This window comes from Tarenaya hassleriana, unplaced genomic scaffold (genome assembly GCF_000463585.1).
Source record: "Tarenaya hassleriana unplaced genomic scaffold, ASM46358v1 Cleome42, whole genome shotgun sequence".
In the NCBI taxonomy this organism is placed as follows: Eukaryota; Viridiplantae; Streptophyta; class Magnoliopsida; order Brassicales; family Cleomaceae; genus Tarenaya; species Tarenaya hassleriana.
This window is the reverse complement of record NW_010966986.1, coordinates 367613-385651: the sequence shown is the minus strand read 5'-3', so window position 1 is coordinate 385651 and position 18039 is coordinate 367613. Positions and strand designations below refer to the sequence as shown.

At 35.9% G+C, this 18039-nt stretch overlaps 3 protein-coding genes across 9 annotated transcripts; 1 reads left to right on the top strand and 2 right to left on the bottom strand.

Annotated features, from left to right (window-relative positions):
* Window positions 1-4129: 4129 nt before the first annotated feature.
* LOC104825037 (centromere protein S) lies at window positions 4130-7730 on the bottom strand. 6 transcript variants are annotated; one of them, XR_773506.2, is made up of 5 exons: window positions 7502-7730; window positions 6861-6932; window positions 6171-6251; window positions 5227-5700; window positions 4130-5029 (listed from the first exon to the last, which is right to left on the bottom strand). XR_773506.2 is itself a non-coding variant. In XM_010557280.2 (5 exons), exons 1-4 carry the CDS (start codon window positions 7635-7637, stop codon window positions 4471-4473), a joined length of 441 nt encoding a protein of 146 aa, XP_010555582.1. In that variant the 5' UTR covers window positions 7638-7721; the 3' UTR covers window positions 4130-4286; window positions 4449-4470. The 6 variants fall into 6 exon arrangements, 3 of the variants coding, with proteins under 3 accessions (XP_010555582.1, XP_019059443.1, XP_019059444.1); XR_773507.2 differs by having other exon boundaries at window positions 5299-5700; XM_010557280.2 differs by lacking the exon at window positions 5227-5700 and having other exon boundaries at window positions 4130-4286; window positions 4449-4622; window positions 7502-7721.
* Window positions 7731-9357: 1627 nt separating this feature from the next.
* On the top strand, window positions 9358-14336 carry LOC104825035 (chaperone protein ClpC1, chloroplastic). Of its 2 annotated transcripts, none has more exons than XM_010557276.2 (10): window positions 9358-9496; window positions 10364-10943; window positions 11065-11180; window positions 11305-11424; window positions 11500-11685; window positions 12049-12264; window positions 12353-12570; window positions 12674-12749; window positions 12824-12913; window positions 13007-14336. In XM_010557276.2, the coding sequence occupies exons 2-10, from the start codon at window positions 10370-10372 to the stop codon at window positions 14192-14194; spliced, it is 2784 nt and encodes a 927-aa protein (XP_010555578.1). In that variant the 5' UTR covers window positions 9358-9496; window positions 10364-10369; the 3' UTR covers window positions 14195-14336. The 2 variants fall into 2 exon arrangements, with proteins under 2 accessions (XP_010555578.1, XP_010555579.1); XM_010557277.1 differs by lacking the exon at window positions 9358-9496 and adding an exon at window positions 9953-9971.
* LOC104825036 (acyl carrier protein 4, chloroplastic-like) lies at window positions 14311-15378 on the bottom strand. The gene is made up of 4 exons (XM_010557278.2): window positions 15247-15378; window positions 14964-15065; window positions 14728-14850; window positions 14311-14572 (listed from the first exon to the last, which is right to left on the bottom strand). The coding sequence occupies exons 1-4, from the start codon at window positions 15313-15315 to the stop codon at window positions 14438-14440; spliced, it is 429 nt and encodes a 142-aa protein (XP_010555580.1). The 5' UTR covers window positions 15316-15378; the 3' UTR covers window positions 14311-14437.
* Window positions 15379-18039: the final 2661 nt, after the last annotated feature.

Genomic DNA, 18039 nt, shown 5'->3' with positions numbered 1-18039 from the left:
ATATTAATTTTCCATAATTCACAAAATGACGTGTACAACTTAGAATATGCCACGTAAGCACAAATGTCTCCCTAGAATCCACCTAAAAAAATGTGAAGATAACCGTAAGTGAGCTGTAACGGTCCTACACGCTTTAATCACGAGATATGTTACTTGCTAACTTTTAGTCTTTAATTATTTGGAAATACTCAGTAATTATTCATTAATATGATATTATATTAAATTTTTTTTGATAATTCGGAAGTTCACCGGATATTCGGCCCAACTACATATTCCAAAATGACAAAAAAACTCAGGTGAATACCTCTCTCTACGTTTGGATTGCTTTGTATATTTTCTTACCACTATACCATCCAAATTTGGGTTGATATTAAATTAATAAATATTGTATATAAATAATTGTTTTTAACTCTAAATGAATATTTATATGAGAATTTTGATATTAGCAAACATCGAGTTAATGATTAAAAATGAGTAAAAGAGTTCAAACTATGGAACATAACAATATATTACATTCCTAGTCATCGTATTCATTATAAATTACAAGTCCAACATGCGAAACTAGTCTTAAGATGTATTTGCATTTAATTGTATACATTTAGTCTAATCAGTCTACAATGGCAAATATAGAATATGTATAGAAAATTTTAATTATAACATATATTTAATATTTATTTATTTATTTATTATATTCTACATATAACTTTGTTTGTTTCTTTTAAAAAAAATATTTTTAAAAGATTTAAAAAAATACAAGCCACTATCCATGTTTGAATATAACCAATAAATCACATATATATTATGGATATGTTACTTGATCAAGTACTAATTATGTTAGTACAATGGTAATTTACTATTGTTTGCTACTAGTATCATATATTAGAAAAAGTATTAAAGTATTTTGTGTTGGCGATAAATGTAGAAATAATTTTATTAGAATACAGAGAAATCGCAAATTGAAAAATAAAAAGTTGCATTATTAAATTAAATTTTAAATTTTTTAATTAAAAAATCATTAAAACATTACAATCTGCTTTACACAAAATAGAAAAATAGAAAACCAATACTTTTTAGCACAACTAAAAGAAAGATCATATATCAAATGACATAATATCAAATCTCAAAGGCAACCAATCATAGATCTAATTGGATAAGTCTCTTTGCTATTTATTTTTTAAATCTATTTATATTAATTTTCCATAATTCACAAAATGACGTGTACAACTTAGAATATGCCACGTAAGCACAAATGTCTCCCTAGAATCCACCTAAAAAAATGTGAAGATAACCGTAAGTGAGCTGTAACGGTCCTACACGCTTTAATCACGAGATATGTTACTTGCTAACTTTTAGTCTTTAATTATTTGGAAATACTCAGTAATTATTCATTAATATGATATTATATTAAATTTTTTTTGATAATTCGGAAGTTCACCGGATATTCGGCCCAACTACATATTCCAAAATGACAAAAAAACTCAGGTGAATACCTCTCTCTACGTTTGGATTGCTTTGTATATTTTCTTACCACTATACCATCCAAATTTGGGTTGATATTAAATTAATAAATATTGTATATAAATAATTGTTTTTAACTCTAAATGAATATTTATATGAGAATTTTGATATTAGCAAACATCGAGTTAATGATTAAAAATGAGTAAAAGAGTTCAAACTATTTATTATTCAATTCAAAAATTATCTGTAATATATATATATATATATATATATATATATATTATGAATTTGACATTCGTCTTATATTTTCAGAAAATATATACACCAAAACTTTCATTTTTTGTTTCTTATATAAAAAAATACCAATAAGAGAACAATTCTATCATTAAATCCAACCGAAATGGTACTCTTTTTCTTTTAAAAAATTCCTCATCATCGAAAACACTAATAACAGGAGATTTTTTTTTTTATAAAAACAATATTAGTTTGGTTTAATAGTAAATAAGCATCACATTAATATTAATTATTATTAATTTTATTTAATTTATTTTAAATAATTAAAAATTAATATTAATAGTCCGAAAACGCACATTAACCTAAACACGTGCGTGTGTGTGTATATATATATTGTTTGACTATAAAATAATAAATTAAGTTAATATGTATTCAATCATGATTAAATAATGTGAGTTTAAATAAAAAAACAAAGAGTAGATGACAAAAACGTAGTATTGGGAGTTAGAAATTCGAAACATTGAGGAGAGCCATATTTTGGCTAACCACAACACATTAAACATTAAGCAGGTGTGAATTAAATGGACCGAAATGCACAGATGAAAATAATAATGTTATATACGTACATAAGATCACTAAAAATAATGTATAAAATTAGGATCGTTAATAAATTGACAAAATCATATAACGAAAAAGATAACACATTATCTTAGAGAATTGAAACATTGTCATTCACTCTATCACATAATTAAAAACTGAAAATCATAAAAGTTTGAAAGAAATGACAAAAAAAGATCATATATATCCACTCACACATACACATATATATACATATATGTACATATACACATATATACACTTTCATTTATAACACATGCGTATTATATATATACACACATATACATACGCATCACTTATGCACGCTATTTTTTTTTCTAATCTTTTTTATGATTTATAAGTTTTAATATGGTGGTGATCGATTGACATATTAACGTCGTCAATTAATTGTTATACCGTTTTCTTTTCCATTCGTTGAATTCTATCGCTCTGTCATTATATTATTTGATATTTTTTTTAATGCTTGTCTTTTTTAATTAGTATTAAAATAAAATTTTTATAATCTTAAACTAATATATTTAGTTTGGTATATCTAATAAATTCGACTATATATACAGGAAATTGTCTTTTTTTTTTAAAAAAAAAAGAAAAAAAATAAATATTTGTGAAAAGAGAAGCTTGTGTGATTGAGAAACGAGATCGTGCTTTAGGTAAAAGAAGATTCGTTGCAACTGAAAAACTTACTACAAAGGAAAGGAAGCCCTTGGTGTCCTTTTTTTTTATTTTTAAAAAAATCTTTTCTTCTGACAATACACGACCGCGCGTGGGCGCGTACCTGTACGACAGAGCCTATACTCTTGTTTAGATAACGCTTCCAAAACAACTTTCTTTCTCTTTTATTATTTTTTTTGGCCCATAATTAAATAAATAAACAAACATACGGTTATGGTTTTCTCCGTGGGTTCACCATTTCATAATGTTGGTCCATCCCAAGAATGTGATATCATACCATACGGTACGGGTGAGGTCCAATATTTTTATCAGAATATTTAAAATTTTGGGTTATTCAGTAATGACAGAGATATTAAGATATATCAATCTAAATTCGATTTCATCTCGTGTCATATAAATATCCATTTTTCAAATTACCAATCCAACCGCAAAAAAATACCACATAATTTATCCATTCCTAACATCATTTTCAAAAATTTTATTTTAAAAAATGTTAATATCGTTATTTTCCGATTTCATCTTGTGTCATATAAATATCCATTTTTTTTTCAAATCACCAATCCAACCACACAAAAAAACATCACATAATTTATCCATTCCTAACATCAATTTTTGTTTAATTTTTACTCATTTTATATAAAATGATTTATATTGTTTAAATTATTTTAATAATATTAGATCTCATAGTACAAAACCATATCCGCTCATGCCCATACCCATACCAATGCCCCTACCCCTCATGAAATATTTTCTCCTCCACATATTATTGTTGTATCTAATCTTTTTAAATTAAATGAATATAGTATTTTATTCAATAGATTCCTAACATTATACAAAAAATTGTTTATCTATTCCGAGAATCTATATTCCACACAAAGTCCATCCATATATGAAATCTCCATTAATATTATACAATATCTCTAATATCTATACATATCACGGTGGATAATTCGAATTTGGTTTAGTACTTGTCAAATTCGATTCGGTATTTATAAGGTTTAATTCGGTTCTATAAAAAAAATGTATCAAATTACAAACAAATATTTTTTTATTCGGTTTGAACCGGTTCGGAACTAAATTAACGAACCGAAATGACCGCCCCTAGGCTATAGATTCAGATACAACGGGTCCAATTTGGGCATACAGATATGGAATCTATTCCAAGGCACACTTTGACTAAATTTCTGCATGACCACAAGATTCCCTAATCAAAACCCTGAATTACACAAGAATTATGTGCAGAACTCTTCATGAAACTAGAACTTGGCCCCAACTTGCAACTTCTTCAAGACCACAAACCATGCCTGAGGGTCAAATACAGAAACGAAATCTATGGAAATTCTAAAGGAAAGGATGGTTTCTTACCAGCTTGGCTGAATCATAAACTCGTAAAAAATTCCGGGTTTTTTTGTTGTTGTTGTTGTTGTACCGATGTGTGTATATATATGTATATGTTTTTACATTACCGAGAGTTTGAAGGTTTCCGGTCTACGTATCATTGATATGAACCACATCGCTGGTGGCTTTTTCTTCCTTTTTCGCTGATCCTTTCTTCCGCTTCCTCTCGGATTGAGGCTCCTTCGCTCTCATATCATTGCTTAAGGACCTCAACGAGGCAGCTAAGTTCTCATTCCGGTGAGCTGCAACAAAAGAAATAGATATATCTTTGGCCATAGCCGAGAAGAAACCAAGAAAGAATGAAATGAAAGAACAGAACATGCTTGCAGATAATCAGAATGTAGAAACTATTTTATTAGCATGTAACTGAAAACTAACTCTAGCAACTAATGTTACGAGAAAATATGGAGAATAGGTTGTAGGATATTCCAAAAAGAAGAATCAGTAGTGCCGGTCGCCGGATGTAAAGCTTTTGATAAGAACTTCTGCCATCTGATTCGGGCAGTTTACATGTAAAGCTATCGACACTTGTGCTGCTCCGTTGTGCAATATAATAACTGATGAGCCAACCCGAGACAGTTGCAGATACCGCATGTAATAGAGGAAACTTGGATATCCATCCTCCTCAGATAATCTTGATATTCAGCAGCTGCCATATCGATAAAGATTAAGGAGACTGATATACTGGGAAAGATTAAACCTAAATGTCCCAAACTAGCAAATGGCCACAGAACAAGTTACAGCCAGGACAGTAGGTGAGGTTACAGCTGCATTGGAAATGAAGATAGAATTGGGGAAATAAAAAAAAGTTTAGGGCAAACATGGTGTGCTGATAGGAGAAGATACCTCAGTTTGCAGATTGCAGATTCGGTTTTGATGGGCTTGAGCTTTGCACGTGAATATTGTTTCAGAAGATACCTCAGTTTGCAGATTGCAGATTCGGTTTTGTAGAAGAATCGTTCGGCTCTCAATCAAGAACTGCGTTACACAATCTTCTTGTTTTTGATCCATCCAAACTTCCATTCCTCCTCATTCACTGATATAGTTTGAGTCCTAACTCCACCCAAAAGCTAGCTTAAGAGTGGAGGTTTGACCCTCCTTATATATTGGCCCCAAATCCCTCTCTTTTTCCGACGTGGGACACTTATTATTCACATATGTGGTTGTGTTCGAAAGCTTTAAAGCTCACTCCATAGAATCTCTAGCAGAATGGAATAGGTGCGCTGATATCCAAAGCTTCTGTTGATTTTCGCAATATACACAAAGCAACTACTCTGGCAAAATCGATCATAGAGATGTATGATATCCAACCTGCTTCAGCTGTATTGAGATTGGGTAACAACATGATTCAAAGGACCGGAAATGCAGCGGAAGAATCTTCTCTTTTACCATTTCAAAAGCAGAGAGCAAAATGGAAGGAAGAGAGAGTGAGGAAACAGAGACTGAGAACTTTCACTGCATTATATACAGAAGCTGTCTACCGGGTCAACTTTATATGTATAGAAGAGGAAACTAGCAACTATAAAGACCAGCACCCAAAAACTAGCTCTAACAGAGAATCCGTGAGAAAATATCTTCTAATACAACTATGCTCTTAAGGAATAAACTGTGATGTCCAAAAGAAAAACACTTTCCCTATGCATCTAAGAAAATAGTTCTAGAGGCGGCAATGCTAGAAGCTATCTAGTACCTTTACCAACAAGTTCTCGAAAGAAAATAGAATGGGAAGTAAGAGGAATTGATAAGAACAATATAAACTTTGAGGAAACTTCGGCTTTAATGTAACTTACCAGAGAGAATAACATCGTCCATGTTCACGGTTTTGCGGCCAGCATGATGAGCAAAAAGTTCAAGGTCCTTTGCAAGATTTTCTGCTTCTCATAAAAAGAAAGATTTTGTTAATTATCAGTGTGCAGTCAATTCTGCTAACACGGTAAGAATCACATATGGCCTTCTTTCTTGTTCACTGAAACAAATTGATACGTACAATGATCAAGAAACAATTTCTGTCCATTCTGCACATTAATCACATACACTCCTAATTCTTTCTAATCATGTGAGGTGAGAACATTTCATACATACATTAATCAAGATTTCAAGGGATTTGTATCTTTCAAATATCTTTAACAGCCTAACTTTACTTTAATTTCTCTTATAAGATTTTGACGATCAACATAAAACACACCCTTGCTCAAGAAAATCCAGCCTCAGCCATGTTGTCTTCCAAATCAGCATCATCCGTTTTATAGCTCGACTTTTGCATTTTTATAGTTCAAACAAAGAGGAACCTAAGAAGATGAGATGATACAGCGACTACAGTCAACATAGCTAAATCACCAACCAAAAGCGATAAGTTATACAAAAAATAGAAAATTCGATGAACTAAAAGACTCCCAGTCGGGGCAAAAAGAAAGGGACGGAGAGATGTACAGTCATGATAGCAGTTAGGGGAAGGAAATGGCATCAAACGATTTGGTCACCTGCATATTTGAAAGCCAAGTCTGCCATGCAAGCGGCAACAGGTCCTGCTACGTCCATTCCATTTTTCTTCGCTGGTCAAATAAAATGGAAATAAACTGATCGACCAGAAACACTAGAGCCGAGTTCATCTCTATGAAGTTTAAGTCCGGAAATGAAAATCAAAGTACTGTACTTAATCATGGATTTTTCGAAGATGGATAAGGAATCAAGAAAGCATGATTAGTTAGTCCATTCATTAATTCGATAGAGATGGATAACGAATAGTATAAGATCTACAAAACTATAAAACTAATTCAAACTCCAACCATGTCTTTTGTTGATGCTGTCGAGATGGAAAATCAGTAAAACATTCATCGAGAATCTGAAAGTCAACTATATTCAGACCAACCCAAAGTGTGTCGGACTGGAAAACCCGAATCAGCACTCATCTCAATCCATGTGGTAATTTATCTATTCTCAAGATTATTTCATGAAACGGAAATGGAAAAAGCAATAGGAAACTTCACAGAATTTCCTCCGAGGATTCCCAAAATCCGGACCAACACATACCCTAACTGGAAATCTGACGATGTATGGTCATTGATTCGCTGGATATAATGGAAATCAACTCAGATTGTATGTGTGAGAGAGAGAGACTAACATTCGGCTTCGGCGATAGCGATGGCGGTGAGTCTGAATCGGTCTCGAAGAAGATCGTCCATGGCGTCGTCTTCCGTTTCTTCCGCTTCTCGATCTCGCTCAAGATCGCTTTTGTCTCCTGCTCCTCCTCCGTCCATGGCGAAGCCGAAAGCTAGGTTTTCCAGCTGTTGGTCTGTCCGACAACAGAGGGGAGAAAAACTCGCGGGAAAACAAATCTCAAAACGCACCGTTTCGAAACGCTCAACAAAACGGCATCGTTTGCTCTTTTATGAAAGTATATTTGTCCTTTAAATTTTCATTAAAGGTATTTAAAAATACAATTAACTGAAATATGAAAGAACCGAGTCTAAATGCTGAAAACGGAACAAAATAGGATTCAAATTCTATTTAGAGCAATATAAATATCAATCGATATATTTTTTTTCTAAAAATTGAAAAAAAACTCCAAATCGTGAAATCTTATTGGGCGTAATTTCAGTATAATTTGGGCTTAAGATTCTTATTTTGTGATCTCAGCAGGCCTGTTTCTAGTCCATTCCATGCCAAACTCCAAAACAATTTCAATTTATTGATACCAATTCGTCCGACATGTTATTTTTTAAATGAAATGTAAACTTTACTCAACATGGTTATCAAGTCAACCCCTCACATATATATATATATATATAATAGCATGATGTATATGAATTTATGTAAATATTGGGTTTGAATGCGTTGTGTATTGGTTTCACACTTTCACATTCCTACCGATATTTGGATATATACGTATATATTTTTTGGTCTTTACAAGTGGTTTACTAATTATGTTGTCTGGTTATTGACCATAACCATATGATAAATATTCTATTTAATGGGGTAATAAAATTAAAATATTGAATTCTAGATATTTAAGGACCGAACAAAGTGCAACTGTTCCATTTATTACACGTGTTGGTACGTGTGGACTCAGAAAACCACATTAAAAAAAAAAAAGAAATTCGGAAATTGATATCGTACACGGCAGCTCTACGTTGACGTATTGACCATTGTGTCCAGATACATTCGTCGGTGAGGGACCAGAACATAAAGATATAAGTACGGGTAGAACAGTAATTTTGGTCTACAGACCTCATGTAATCCACGTGTCACGATCACAAGCTCTCCAACCATTGACCAATCGGGCGGTGGTGAGTGCCCCCACCGGTAGCTGGTTGGTTTTTGTTGATCACTATCTTACCGGATTTGAATTACGGTTTAGTTCTTTTAGGGAAAACCAAAACTCACTTTTTCCCCGGTTCAATTTTTTAGGAAAGAGGGCGAAAAATATATAAAATTATAATTCTGTGTAAATTTTAATTTTAATTATGAAATATGGTGTGCTCTTAACCGTTTAATTATTAATTTTACTCCAGTACCTCAAGTATATTATAAACTATAATAATCAGAACAAAATAATTAATGTTAAAATATCTCTATTACAGATGTAATGACGATTGTTCATCTCTTAAATATGTCAAAGATTTTATAAAGTTAATTATTTAAAGTAATTTATGTATTAAACGTGATTAAACACATATTTGTCTTGCTAATACATTACATTTTCATGTATTGATGGAATTCTTTCCCGTTAATTGTCCGCGACTCCTCGTCGGGGTGTAAGTTGAATAATATTTATTCTTATTTTTCAGATGATTCATGAAATTCATTAGGTTGGTACGATGGTTTGGTCGGTTTTTGTCCGGTATATTACATAAACCGAACCGATAATTAAGTCGGTTATTGCATGATATTTTCTTTAGAGAAGGCTTGGAAGTAATGTTAGGGTGCGTGGCGGTGCACCGTATGAGAAGCATCTACAAAATGAACGAGAATCAATCAAACTCCAAGAAAGATAGGGGCCGAGATTAGAAGCTCACCATATCCATCTGTTTTCTCTCTCCCTCTCTCTCTGTGTCTGTCTGTCTCTGTTCTTCTTCATCCTTGTTTTTGATCCAGTGCTGTGTCTCCGTCGATTCAGGTGAGGCTGGTTTTTGCTCGATTTTTGTGTGAAATTATCTTGAGATAAATTGTTTCGATTGTCTGTTATGATGTTAACTGAATTTTGGGAGTTCCGTTCATGGTGCTTGTAGGAGCTAGGGTTATATTTTCATTTGTTTGGTGTGTTTTAGCTGGAATTCGTTTTGATTTAGGATTACGGATCGGATTATTGGCTTTTCTTGTTTCGCTTAGCCTTTTGAATGCGAGTTCTCAGAAAATTCTCCTAGGTTTCTTGTGTGTTTGACTCGGTTTGTCCATATATGATTTTGGCTTGCCAGTGTTCCATAAGTTTTTTCTTCTTCTACGATATTGTAGCAAAAGTATAGCGATTTTGTAACCCGTAAGTTCTGGTTTTTCTGGTTATGCAAGTGACTATCAGTATGACGGAGCTGAAGTTTACTGGCTATTATCTAGCAGCTTCGAGTGAAATTTAACTCTGGACTTCGTTTCTCCAAGTACCACTAAGCAAACCTTACTCATTGATTTTCATTTAGTCGGAATTCAAATGTTCGGTACCCTCGATTCTCTAAATGATTCGTTAGCTTCGAACTTTTTTGGTGGGTAGTTGTATTATTGGCTTATGTTAGTTCTGTCCTTTGATTTATCTGTTCACGTTGCTTTTCAATATGTTATTTCTATTGAATTCCCTGGTGGGTTCAAATTTCTGTTGAATTTCCGGGTGAGATGACTCCCTTCAACTTGTGTGCTTCTTTGCATAAAACAGTTTAGGGTTTTTATGCTTTTAAACTATTGTTTGATCAGTTTAGGGCTGATATTTCTTTTTTCTTGTGGAGTGATGGCTTATGCTCTGTTAGTGTAATGACTCAAATCGTTCTTCAAATTACAGGACATCATGGCTATGTCTACAAGGGTGCTGGCTGAATCTGCTGCCCCATCTTTAGCTTGCTACCAGAGGAATATACCATCACGCGAATCTGGAAGATCAAGAAGGTCGGCAAGGATGATGTCTAGTCAGCCTCAGGCACCTGGATTGAGAATACAAGGGTTCTTGGGCTTAAGGGGTCAGAATGTGTTAGATATGCTTGGAAGATCCCGTCAAGATTTCCATTCTAAGGTGCGGCTTACAATGAGTTCCCGAAGAGGAAAGCCCAGCCGCTGTATGCCGAAAGCCATGTTTGAAAGGTTTACTGAAAAAGCTATCAAAGTTATTATGCTTGCACAAGAGGAAGCTAGAAGACTGGGCCACAATTTTGTGGGCACTGAACAAATTTTGTTGGGTCTCATTGGTGAGGGTACTGGAATTGCTGCTAAAGTTCTGAAATCAATGGGGATCAATCTAAAAGATGCAAGGGTGGAGGTAGAGAAGATTATTGGAAGGGGTAGTGGATTTGTTGCTGTTGAGATCCCATTTACTCCTCGTGCAAAGCGTGTTCTTGAACTCTCGCTCGAAGAAGCCCGCCAACTTGGTAAGTCTCCTGTATTCTGTAAGTTATTTTCATTTACTCCTCTGTATCTAGAATCTTTATGTTCGTCTTTTGTTGAGCATCTCTTTCCTTGTGTTACCTACTCCTTCCTTGGAAACATCAGGTCATAATTACATTGGATCTGAGCACCTTCTTCTTGGGTTGCTACGTGAGGGCGAAGGTGTTGCAGCTCGTGTCCTTGAGAACTTAGGTGCTGATCCTAGCAATATCCGAACTCAGGTGGAGTATAAATCTTATCTGGCAACTTGATAAGTTGATATACTTACTTTCCGATTACAAGTACCAATTTTTAGATTTGATTTTACAGACAAGATCAATAACTAGAGTGAATTGAATGAAACAGGTTATACGCATGGTTGGTGAGAACAATGAGGTCACTGCCAATGTTGGGGGAGGAAGCAACAGCAATAAGATGCCAACTCTTGAAGAGTACGGAACAAACTTGACGAAACTAGCAGAGGAGGTAATTATCTGTTGATAGACAATGTTACCAGAACAATATCCTTTTGAACTCGTGCTTATGTTGTTTTGCTTTTAGGGTAAATTGGACCCAGTTGTGGGAAGACAGCCACAGATAGAACGAGTGGTACAAATCCTTGGCAGGAGAACCAAGAACAACCCATGTCTTATTGGAGAACCTGGTGTTGGAAAAACAGCTATTGCAGAAGGACTTGCACAGCGCATTGCGAGTGGGGATGTTCCTGAAACCATTGAGGGGAAGAAGGTATACATGATACTTGCTCTTTTCCCTAGACTTGTAGAAAGGACAAGAATTTTTTAACATAATCGAATAAGGATTTGGAACTGAACATTAGACTCGGTTGAACTTAGGCTGTTCTCATTTACTTTGAACTCTCTGGGATTGTAAACTGGTCCATGACAACTCTGTATGCACTCTTTGCATACAGATAGTTACTCTTCCAGTTATCTGTTATTACATGAATAGGACCCATGTTTTATATGCTCCATTACTGCAATGGGTATAATCTACTTGGCAAGTTAGATGGTTTCCCTGTTACAATGTTGAACATCCTTCATAAACAATGTTGATCTGATGCTCTTGTGTTTCCCTTTTCTGTTAATTCAGGTTATCACTCTCGACATGGGTCTTCTTGTAGCGGGAACGAAATATCGTGGAGAGTTTGAAGAGAGATTGAAAAAGCTTATGGAGGAGATAAAGCAGAGTGATGAGATAATCTTGTTTATTGATGAAGTGCACACCTTGATCGGAGCTGGAGCAGCAGAAGGTGCAATTGATGCTGCTAACATTCTAAAGCCAGCTCTTGCAAGAGGTGAATTACAGGTAACTGTTCCATTTCATAACGATGCCTTGAAAAACCGTCGATTCTATTGCTTTGATCGGTTGAATAATATTTCTCCTCTCTCTCCAGTGTATTGGAGCGACAACATTAGACGAATACAGAAAGCACATCGAGAAAGACCCTGCCTTGGAAAGAAGATTCCAGCCGGTGAAAGTTCCTGAACCTTCGGTAGATGAAACTATCCAAATTCTAAACGGTCTACGGGAACGATACGAAATCCATCACAAGCTTCGTTACACAGATGAGGCTTTAGTCGCAGCTGCACACTTGTCCTACCAGTACATAAGGTGGGTTATCTCTATATGACAACCTGCATATGGTTTATTCCTGATGAGGTTTAATCCTAGGGTTCCTAATCGTTTCTTGACTGTGGTTTTTCCTTGATTCCAGTGATCGTTTCCTGCCCGATAAAGCGATCGACTTGATCGATGAGGCTGGTTCTCGGGTTCGACTTCGTCATGCACAGGTATGGAGCTCTGTCCGGGCTGTCTTCCTGCAATGTAGACATGGACATTATCATTGATTTACTCGTTTCTGCAGGTTCCAGAGGAAGCCAAAGAGCTCGAAAAGGAGCTCAGGCAGATCACGAAGGAGAAGAATGAAGCTGTTCGTGGGCAGGACTTTGAGAAGGTACATACCATTTTCTGTTGTGGATTAGCCGAAGCTTTCGTTTTCGTGTCTTCAACTTTATTTATGTCTTATGAGATGTAAATTTTCGAGTAGGCTGGGACACTTCGTGATCGGGAAATCGAACTAAGAGCCGAGATATCCGCTATCCAAGCCAAAGGCAAGGAGATGAGCAAAGCTGAGAGCGAGACAGGAGATGGAGGTCCCTTCGTGACTGAATCTGACATTCAACACATTGTCTCTTCGTGGACGGGTATTCCCGTGGAGAAAGTTTCGACCGACGAATCTGATCGCCTTCTCAAGATGGAAGAGACCCTCCACACACGTGTCATCGGCCAAGATGAAGCCGTCAAAGCTATTAGCCGAGCCATCCGCCGTGCACGTGTCGGACTCAAGAACCCTAACCACCCAATAGCCAGTTTCATCTTTTCAGGTCCAACGGGTGTTGGAAAATCCGAGCTTGCAAAAGCTTTGGCTGCGTACTACTTCGGATCCGAAGAAGCCATGATCCGTCTTGACATGAGCGAGTTCATGGAAAGGCACACCGTCTCGAAACTCATCGGTTCACCTCCAGGATACGTCGGTTACACGGAAGGCGGTCAGTTAACTGAAGCAGTCAGGCGCCGTCCCTACACAGTTGTCCTCTTCGACGAGATCGAGAAAGCTCACCCCGACGTCTTCAACATGATGCTTCAAATCCTCGAAGACGGGAGATTAACCGACAGCAAAGGAAGAACGGTCGATTTCAAGAATACGCTCCTAATCATGACATCAAACGTCGGAAGCAGCGTGATCGAGAAAGGAGGAAGGCGAATTGGGTTTGACCTAGAGAGCGACGAGAAAGACAGCAGCTACAACAGGATCAAGAGCCTCGTGACCGAAGAGCTGAAGCAATACTTCAGGCCCGAGTTTTTGAACAGGCTAGACGAGATGATCGTGTTCAGACAACTCACGAAGCTCGAAGTGAAGGAAATAGCCGACATAATGCTCAAAGAAGTGTTCGAGAGATTGAAGAAGAAAGAGATCGAGCTCCAAGTCACGGAGAGGTTCCGAGAGAGAGTCGTCGATGAAGGGTACAACCCGAGCTACGGAGCGAGGCCGTTGCGGAGAGCGATAATGCGGCTTCTCGAGGACAGCATGGCGGAGAAGATGCTGTCGAGAGAGATCAAGGAGGGAGACTCCGTTATCGTAGACGTGGACTCTGACGGCAACGTAACGGTGCTTAACGGAAGCAGCGGAGCTCCCAAGGCTTTGGAAGAGGAAGACCCACTTCCCGTTGTGTAATGCTTTCTAATACGGTAATAATATGTACAGACAGACAGAGTACTCTGGCTTTGCTTTTTCTCTTTCTTTTTAATTTTAATTTTCACAAGGTGATTTCATGGTTTTGGCATTCGAAATTATGCAAAGAAAGGGATTGCTATGATCCAAGCGATTCCATGTATTGTCTCACAGAGAATCATCATCATTGAATACTAGAATCAGTCGGTTCAATTTCCCGGTTTGGCTAAACCGGTGATTGATTGATCAGCTTGCTTCGGGTTTCTTCTCGGCCAACTGCTCTATCAAATCAGCGGCTTCTTGGATCGTAGTAATGTCCTGAGCATCAGACTCATCCACACTTATCTCAAACTGTTCCTCCAAAGTCATCACTATCTCCACCTGCAAAACACAAGAACCGGCGGTTTATTCGGTTATTTGGACCGAAACCAAAATCAGTCTCAAAGTTTCCTCCCACAAACCGGACTGAAATGTTTCCTAGGACTGAAATGTCACAACTGAAGTTATAATACATACATACATACATACGTACGTACAGTGTCAAGGGAATCAGCGCCAAGGGCTGAGAATTTGGATTCGGGAGTGAGCTGGGAGTCAGCGGGCAAAGCGAGTTGCTCCCTTACGATATCACACACTCTCTGCACCGTCTCCGCCTTTGCCTGCATTTGTTTTTTTTGGTGAAAAATTCTAAATGAGGAACTTTATCCCAAAGTTTTCATACATTATATTTGATATAACTACAAAAGTACGTTTGAGAAAGGGATGTTGTTACAGCGGAAGAGACTTGAAGACGGAGATTCTTCGAAGACGGGAAACAACAACCCTTTGTGAAGCCAAAGGAGACGGACCGAAATATCAAGGTTTTCTCCAACACCTGATAGAACCAAATGTCTCATATCTTAGCAAATTTTATTTTTATATATAAGGACTCACACATATTATAATGAATGATATATGCATTATAATTTATAGATGATGAAGCTGTTATATACATTTAAAATGCATTTCACTGTCACGCAAACACACATTGAATCAAGCATTCAAAACTACACCACCTTGGAGATCCTGTCGGGTTGCATCGATGAAGCTTTGAAGGTGAGACAAGTGGCTGAGAGAGACGCCATTGAAGCAGAGCTCAAAGAACACAGTGAGAGAGAGAGAGAGTAATTCAACTGCTTAGACTGAAATGGATAAGGTGTAATCTTTTTAGAGACATTGAAACGACGACGTTTCGTAGTAGTAACCACAAATCCGCCACGTGGATGATGACACGTCATAGCTCGGAAAAGCCCAACGGTGAATTAATGAAGGCCCAACATTAATGACAAGAAAATAACATAATGTTTCTGCAATATCTGTCAGGCATAAAAACTGGACCGAACAATGTTGCAAACATAAATCAAATTCATTTTCATCATCTCTCTTTTTTTTTTTTTATATATATATAAATTCATTTCCATATCTTACAGTGAAAGAAACTAACTCCGATTTCCCGCAAGCTTATGAACGTTTCAATCTCTTTAAACCCAATTAAATTTGATTGTTCAAAACAAAGTAAAGATCAAGATCTGATCCCGAGAAGGATTGTCAGAATTCAGACATGTCGAGATGCACAAGCGGACAAAACGGAGAGGATGAGCAGGAGAAGAGAGGCGACGAAGGAGAGAACAACTGAGATGACGACACGTCGACAGAAGCTCTGGACGAAGTTGCAGACCGGAATCCAACCGGCGTACGAGTTGCCATACTTTCCGACGTATCCCTCCGCCGTCAGGCACTGCATGCAGTCATTACACACGCAAATACATACTTATGATCACATATACACGGAAATAGTTGGCCTTATGCCCCAACTGTTTCTCATGAAATAATATCTAAAGGGATCGATCCAAAAGGAGAGAAGAAAATTAATCACCAAATCGTAGAGGAAGAGTGCAAAGGCGCATCTTCCTTTGCGTGCACGGCATGCGCACATTAGCGAAACTAAAGTCGCCACACCGACCGATATATATTCACATACGCCAAATACCTGTCCATCCATTATAATTGAACGCAACAAAAACATTATGCACTTGCATGCATGCATGCACGTACGTACGTACGTTACGTGTACGTATGTATGTAAGAAAATGATTTACTTGGAAGCGGGAGAGCAGGAGAGTATTTAGCAGGAAAGGAGAATCCATAGACATGAGCAGTCTCTTGGCTTGTCATCATGATCCATGTCGAAGCACATGCAGCTCCAATGACTAACACTCTCAGTACATAAGTTATCGAAAACAACCCAAGCTTGGGTGGTTTAGTAGTAAGAGAACATGCAAACCATATTCTCATCTTGGGTTCAAACCTAAACGTGGGGAAGAATATTCACATGGGTTTCCTCGATCCTTTGGGAGATGTAGTCGGACCAAATGCACGGTGAACTTCCGGATTATAAAAAAAAAAAAGTTATCGAGAGACTACGCATTGTCTAATTTGTAATAATTCGTCCTAAATTATCGAAAACACCTAAATTAATTCCATATTTTGTAATATATATATATATATGGGAGGTGACGGATTTATACATCTTTGTGAAGGGTCCTAAGTAAGTTGAAGATATGATCGGATACTCTGCCGAAACAGATGGGCTTCTCAAGTTGAAACATTTGAATTTAGCAACAATTAATACAACAAAATATGGAATTTCTTTAATTTTCTAGAATTTAAAAATGTTCTGCATAAACATTTTTTTTTTGGATTCCATTAATTTTTTGGAATTTTAAATCTATTTTTTTAAATGCACTTTCTTTAATCGTTATATCTAAATCTAAATTGAAGATTTAGGATTTGAATTTGGATGTATATTTTAATTTTAGGGTTTAAATTGTTTTAGAAATATAGAAGGAAATGAATAAGGGATCAGGTATTAGGACGAGAGAATTAGTTGATGCCACTATGCAATAGAACACATGCTAATACCATGTGAGGAATTAATCACCCAATGGATCGACAAGCTGTTATTCTTGCATTTATTTTTAATCATACCATGTGAATTGATATGAGATTTTCTAATTAATTAATTAATCAATAGGGGTACACTATATATATATATATATAAATGGAATAAATAATTAAAGGAATAATGGTTTCATGTAAATAACGCATCAATCTGTAATTGGCGACAAATTGGCAAATCTAGAGACAGGTAGTGTAGTGGGCAAGAATATTATAATACGTTAGGAAAGAAAAATACAACATATTTTTCATACATTACAATTTTCGTTTTTTCAATTTTAAGTCTATAATACAAAATATCATTGACCTAATGGTTGTATAGTTATATCTGCTAAGTAAGTGATACAATAATATTTTACTGATAATTATTGTAAGAATAATTATGTAAATACTCGGATCGAAATTGGAATAGAGCAAAATTTATGGAATTATTATTATATATGATCATTATAATAACACCATGAGTTATAATTTAAGGGTTATTAGTTTAAGAAACCATGTTTAATCACCGTTGTATTGCAGATTCAAATCGAAGATATTGAATATGTTGAGAAAAAAAAATTGAAACAAAATTTCTATTGAATTCAAAATGAAAAGAAAACTGGATAAAAAAAAGTAAACCAGAGAAATTGCTAAACCAGAAAACTAAACCAAAGGAAACCGGAAATTACAAATCAAAGCTAAACGAAAAACATATACCTAATGGCTAATAGATTGGATGCAAAATTTAAAATAATAAAATTGAAATATCTACGAAAAAAAACCAAGAGAGCAAACCAACAAAAAAAAACGTAAATCGATGTTCACATGACACGTTACCACGAAGCTATAATATATATATATATATATAT

What these genes read in the sequence shown, in the direction of transcription:
- LOC104825036 (XM_010557278.2), bottom strand. Translation starts at nt 15,315, where the DNA reads ATGGCGTCTCTCTCAGCCACTTGTCTCACCTTCAAAGCTTCATCGATG. An exon ending in GTCTTCAAGTCTCTTCCGCT is followed by an intron (nt 14,851 to 14,963) that starts GTAACAACATCC and finishes AAACAAATGCAG; the next exon opens with GCAAAGGCGGAGACGGTGCA. An exon ending in GCGCTGATTCCCTTGACACT is followed by an intron (nt 14,573 to 14,727) that starts GTACGTACGTAT and finishes TGTGTTTTGCAG; the next exon opens with GTGGAGATAGTGATGACTTT.
- LOC104825037 (XM_019203898.1), bottom strand. Translation starts at nt 7,637, where the DNA reads ATGGACGGAGGAGGAGCAGGAGACAAAAGCGATCTTGAGCGAGATCGA. An exon ending in CGCTATCGCCGAAGCCGAAT is followed by an intron (nt 6,933 to 7,501) that starts GTTAGTCTCTCT and finishes TTATTTGACCAG; the next exon opens with CGAAGAAAAATGGAATGGAC. An exon ending in GGACGATGTTATTCTCTCTG is followed by an intron (nt 4,623 to 6,170) that starts GTAAGTTACATT and finishes CTTTTGTTGCAG; the next exon opens with CTCACCGGAATGAGAACTTA.
- LOC104825035 (XM_010557276.2), top strand. Translation starts at nt 10,370, where the DNA reads ATGGCTATGTCTACAAGGGTGCTGGCTGAATCTGCTGCCCCATCTTTA. An exon ending in AAACCATTGAGGGGAAGAAG is followed by an intron (nt 11,686 to 12,048) that starts GTATACATGATA and finishes CTGTTAATTCAG; the next exon opens with GTTATCACTCTCGACATGGG. An exon ending in TTGTCCTACCAGTACATAAG is followed by an intron (nt 12,571 to 12,673) that starts GTGGGTTATCTC and finishes CCTTGATTCCAG; the next exon opens with TGATCGTTTCCTGCCCGATA.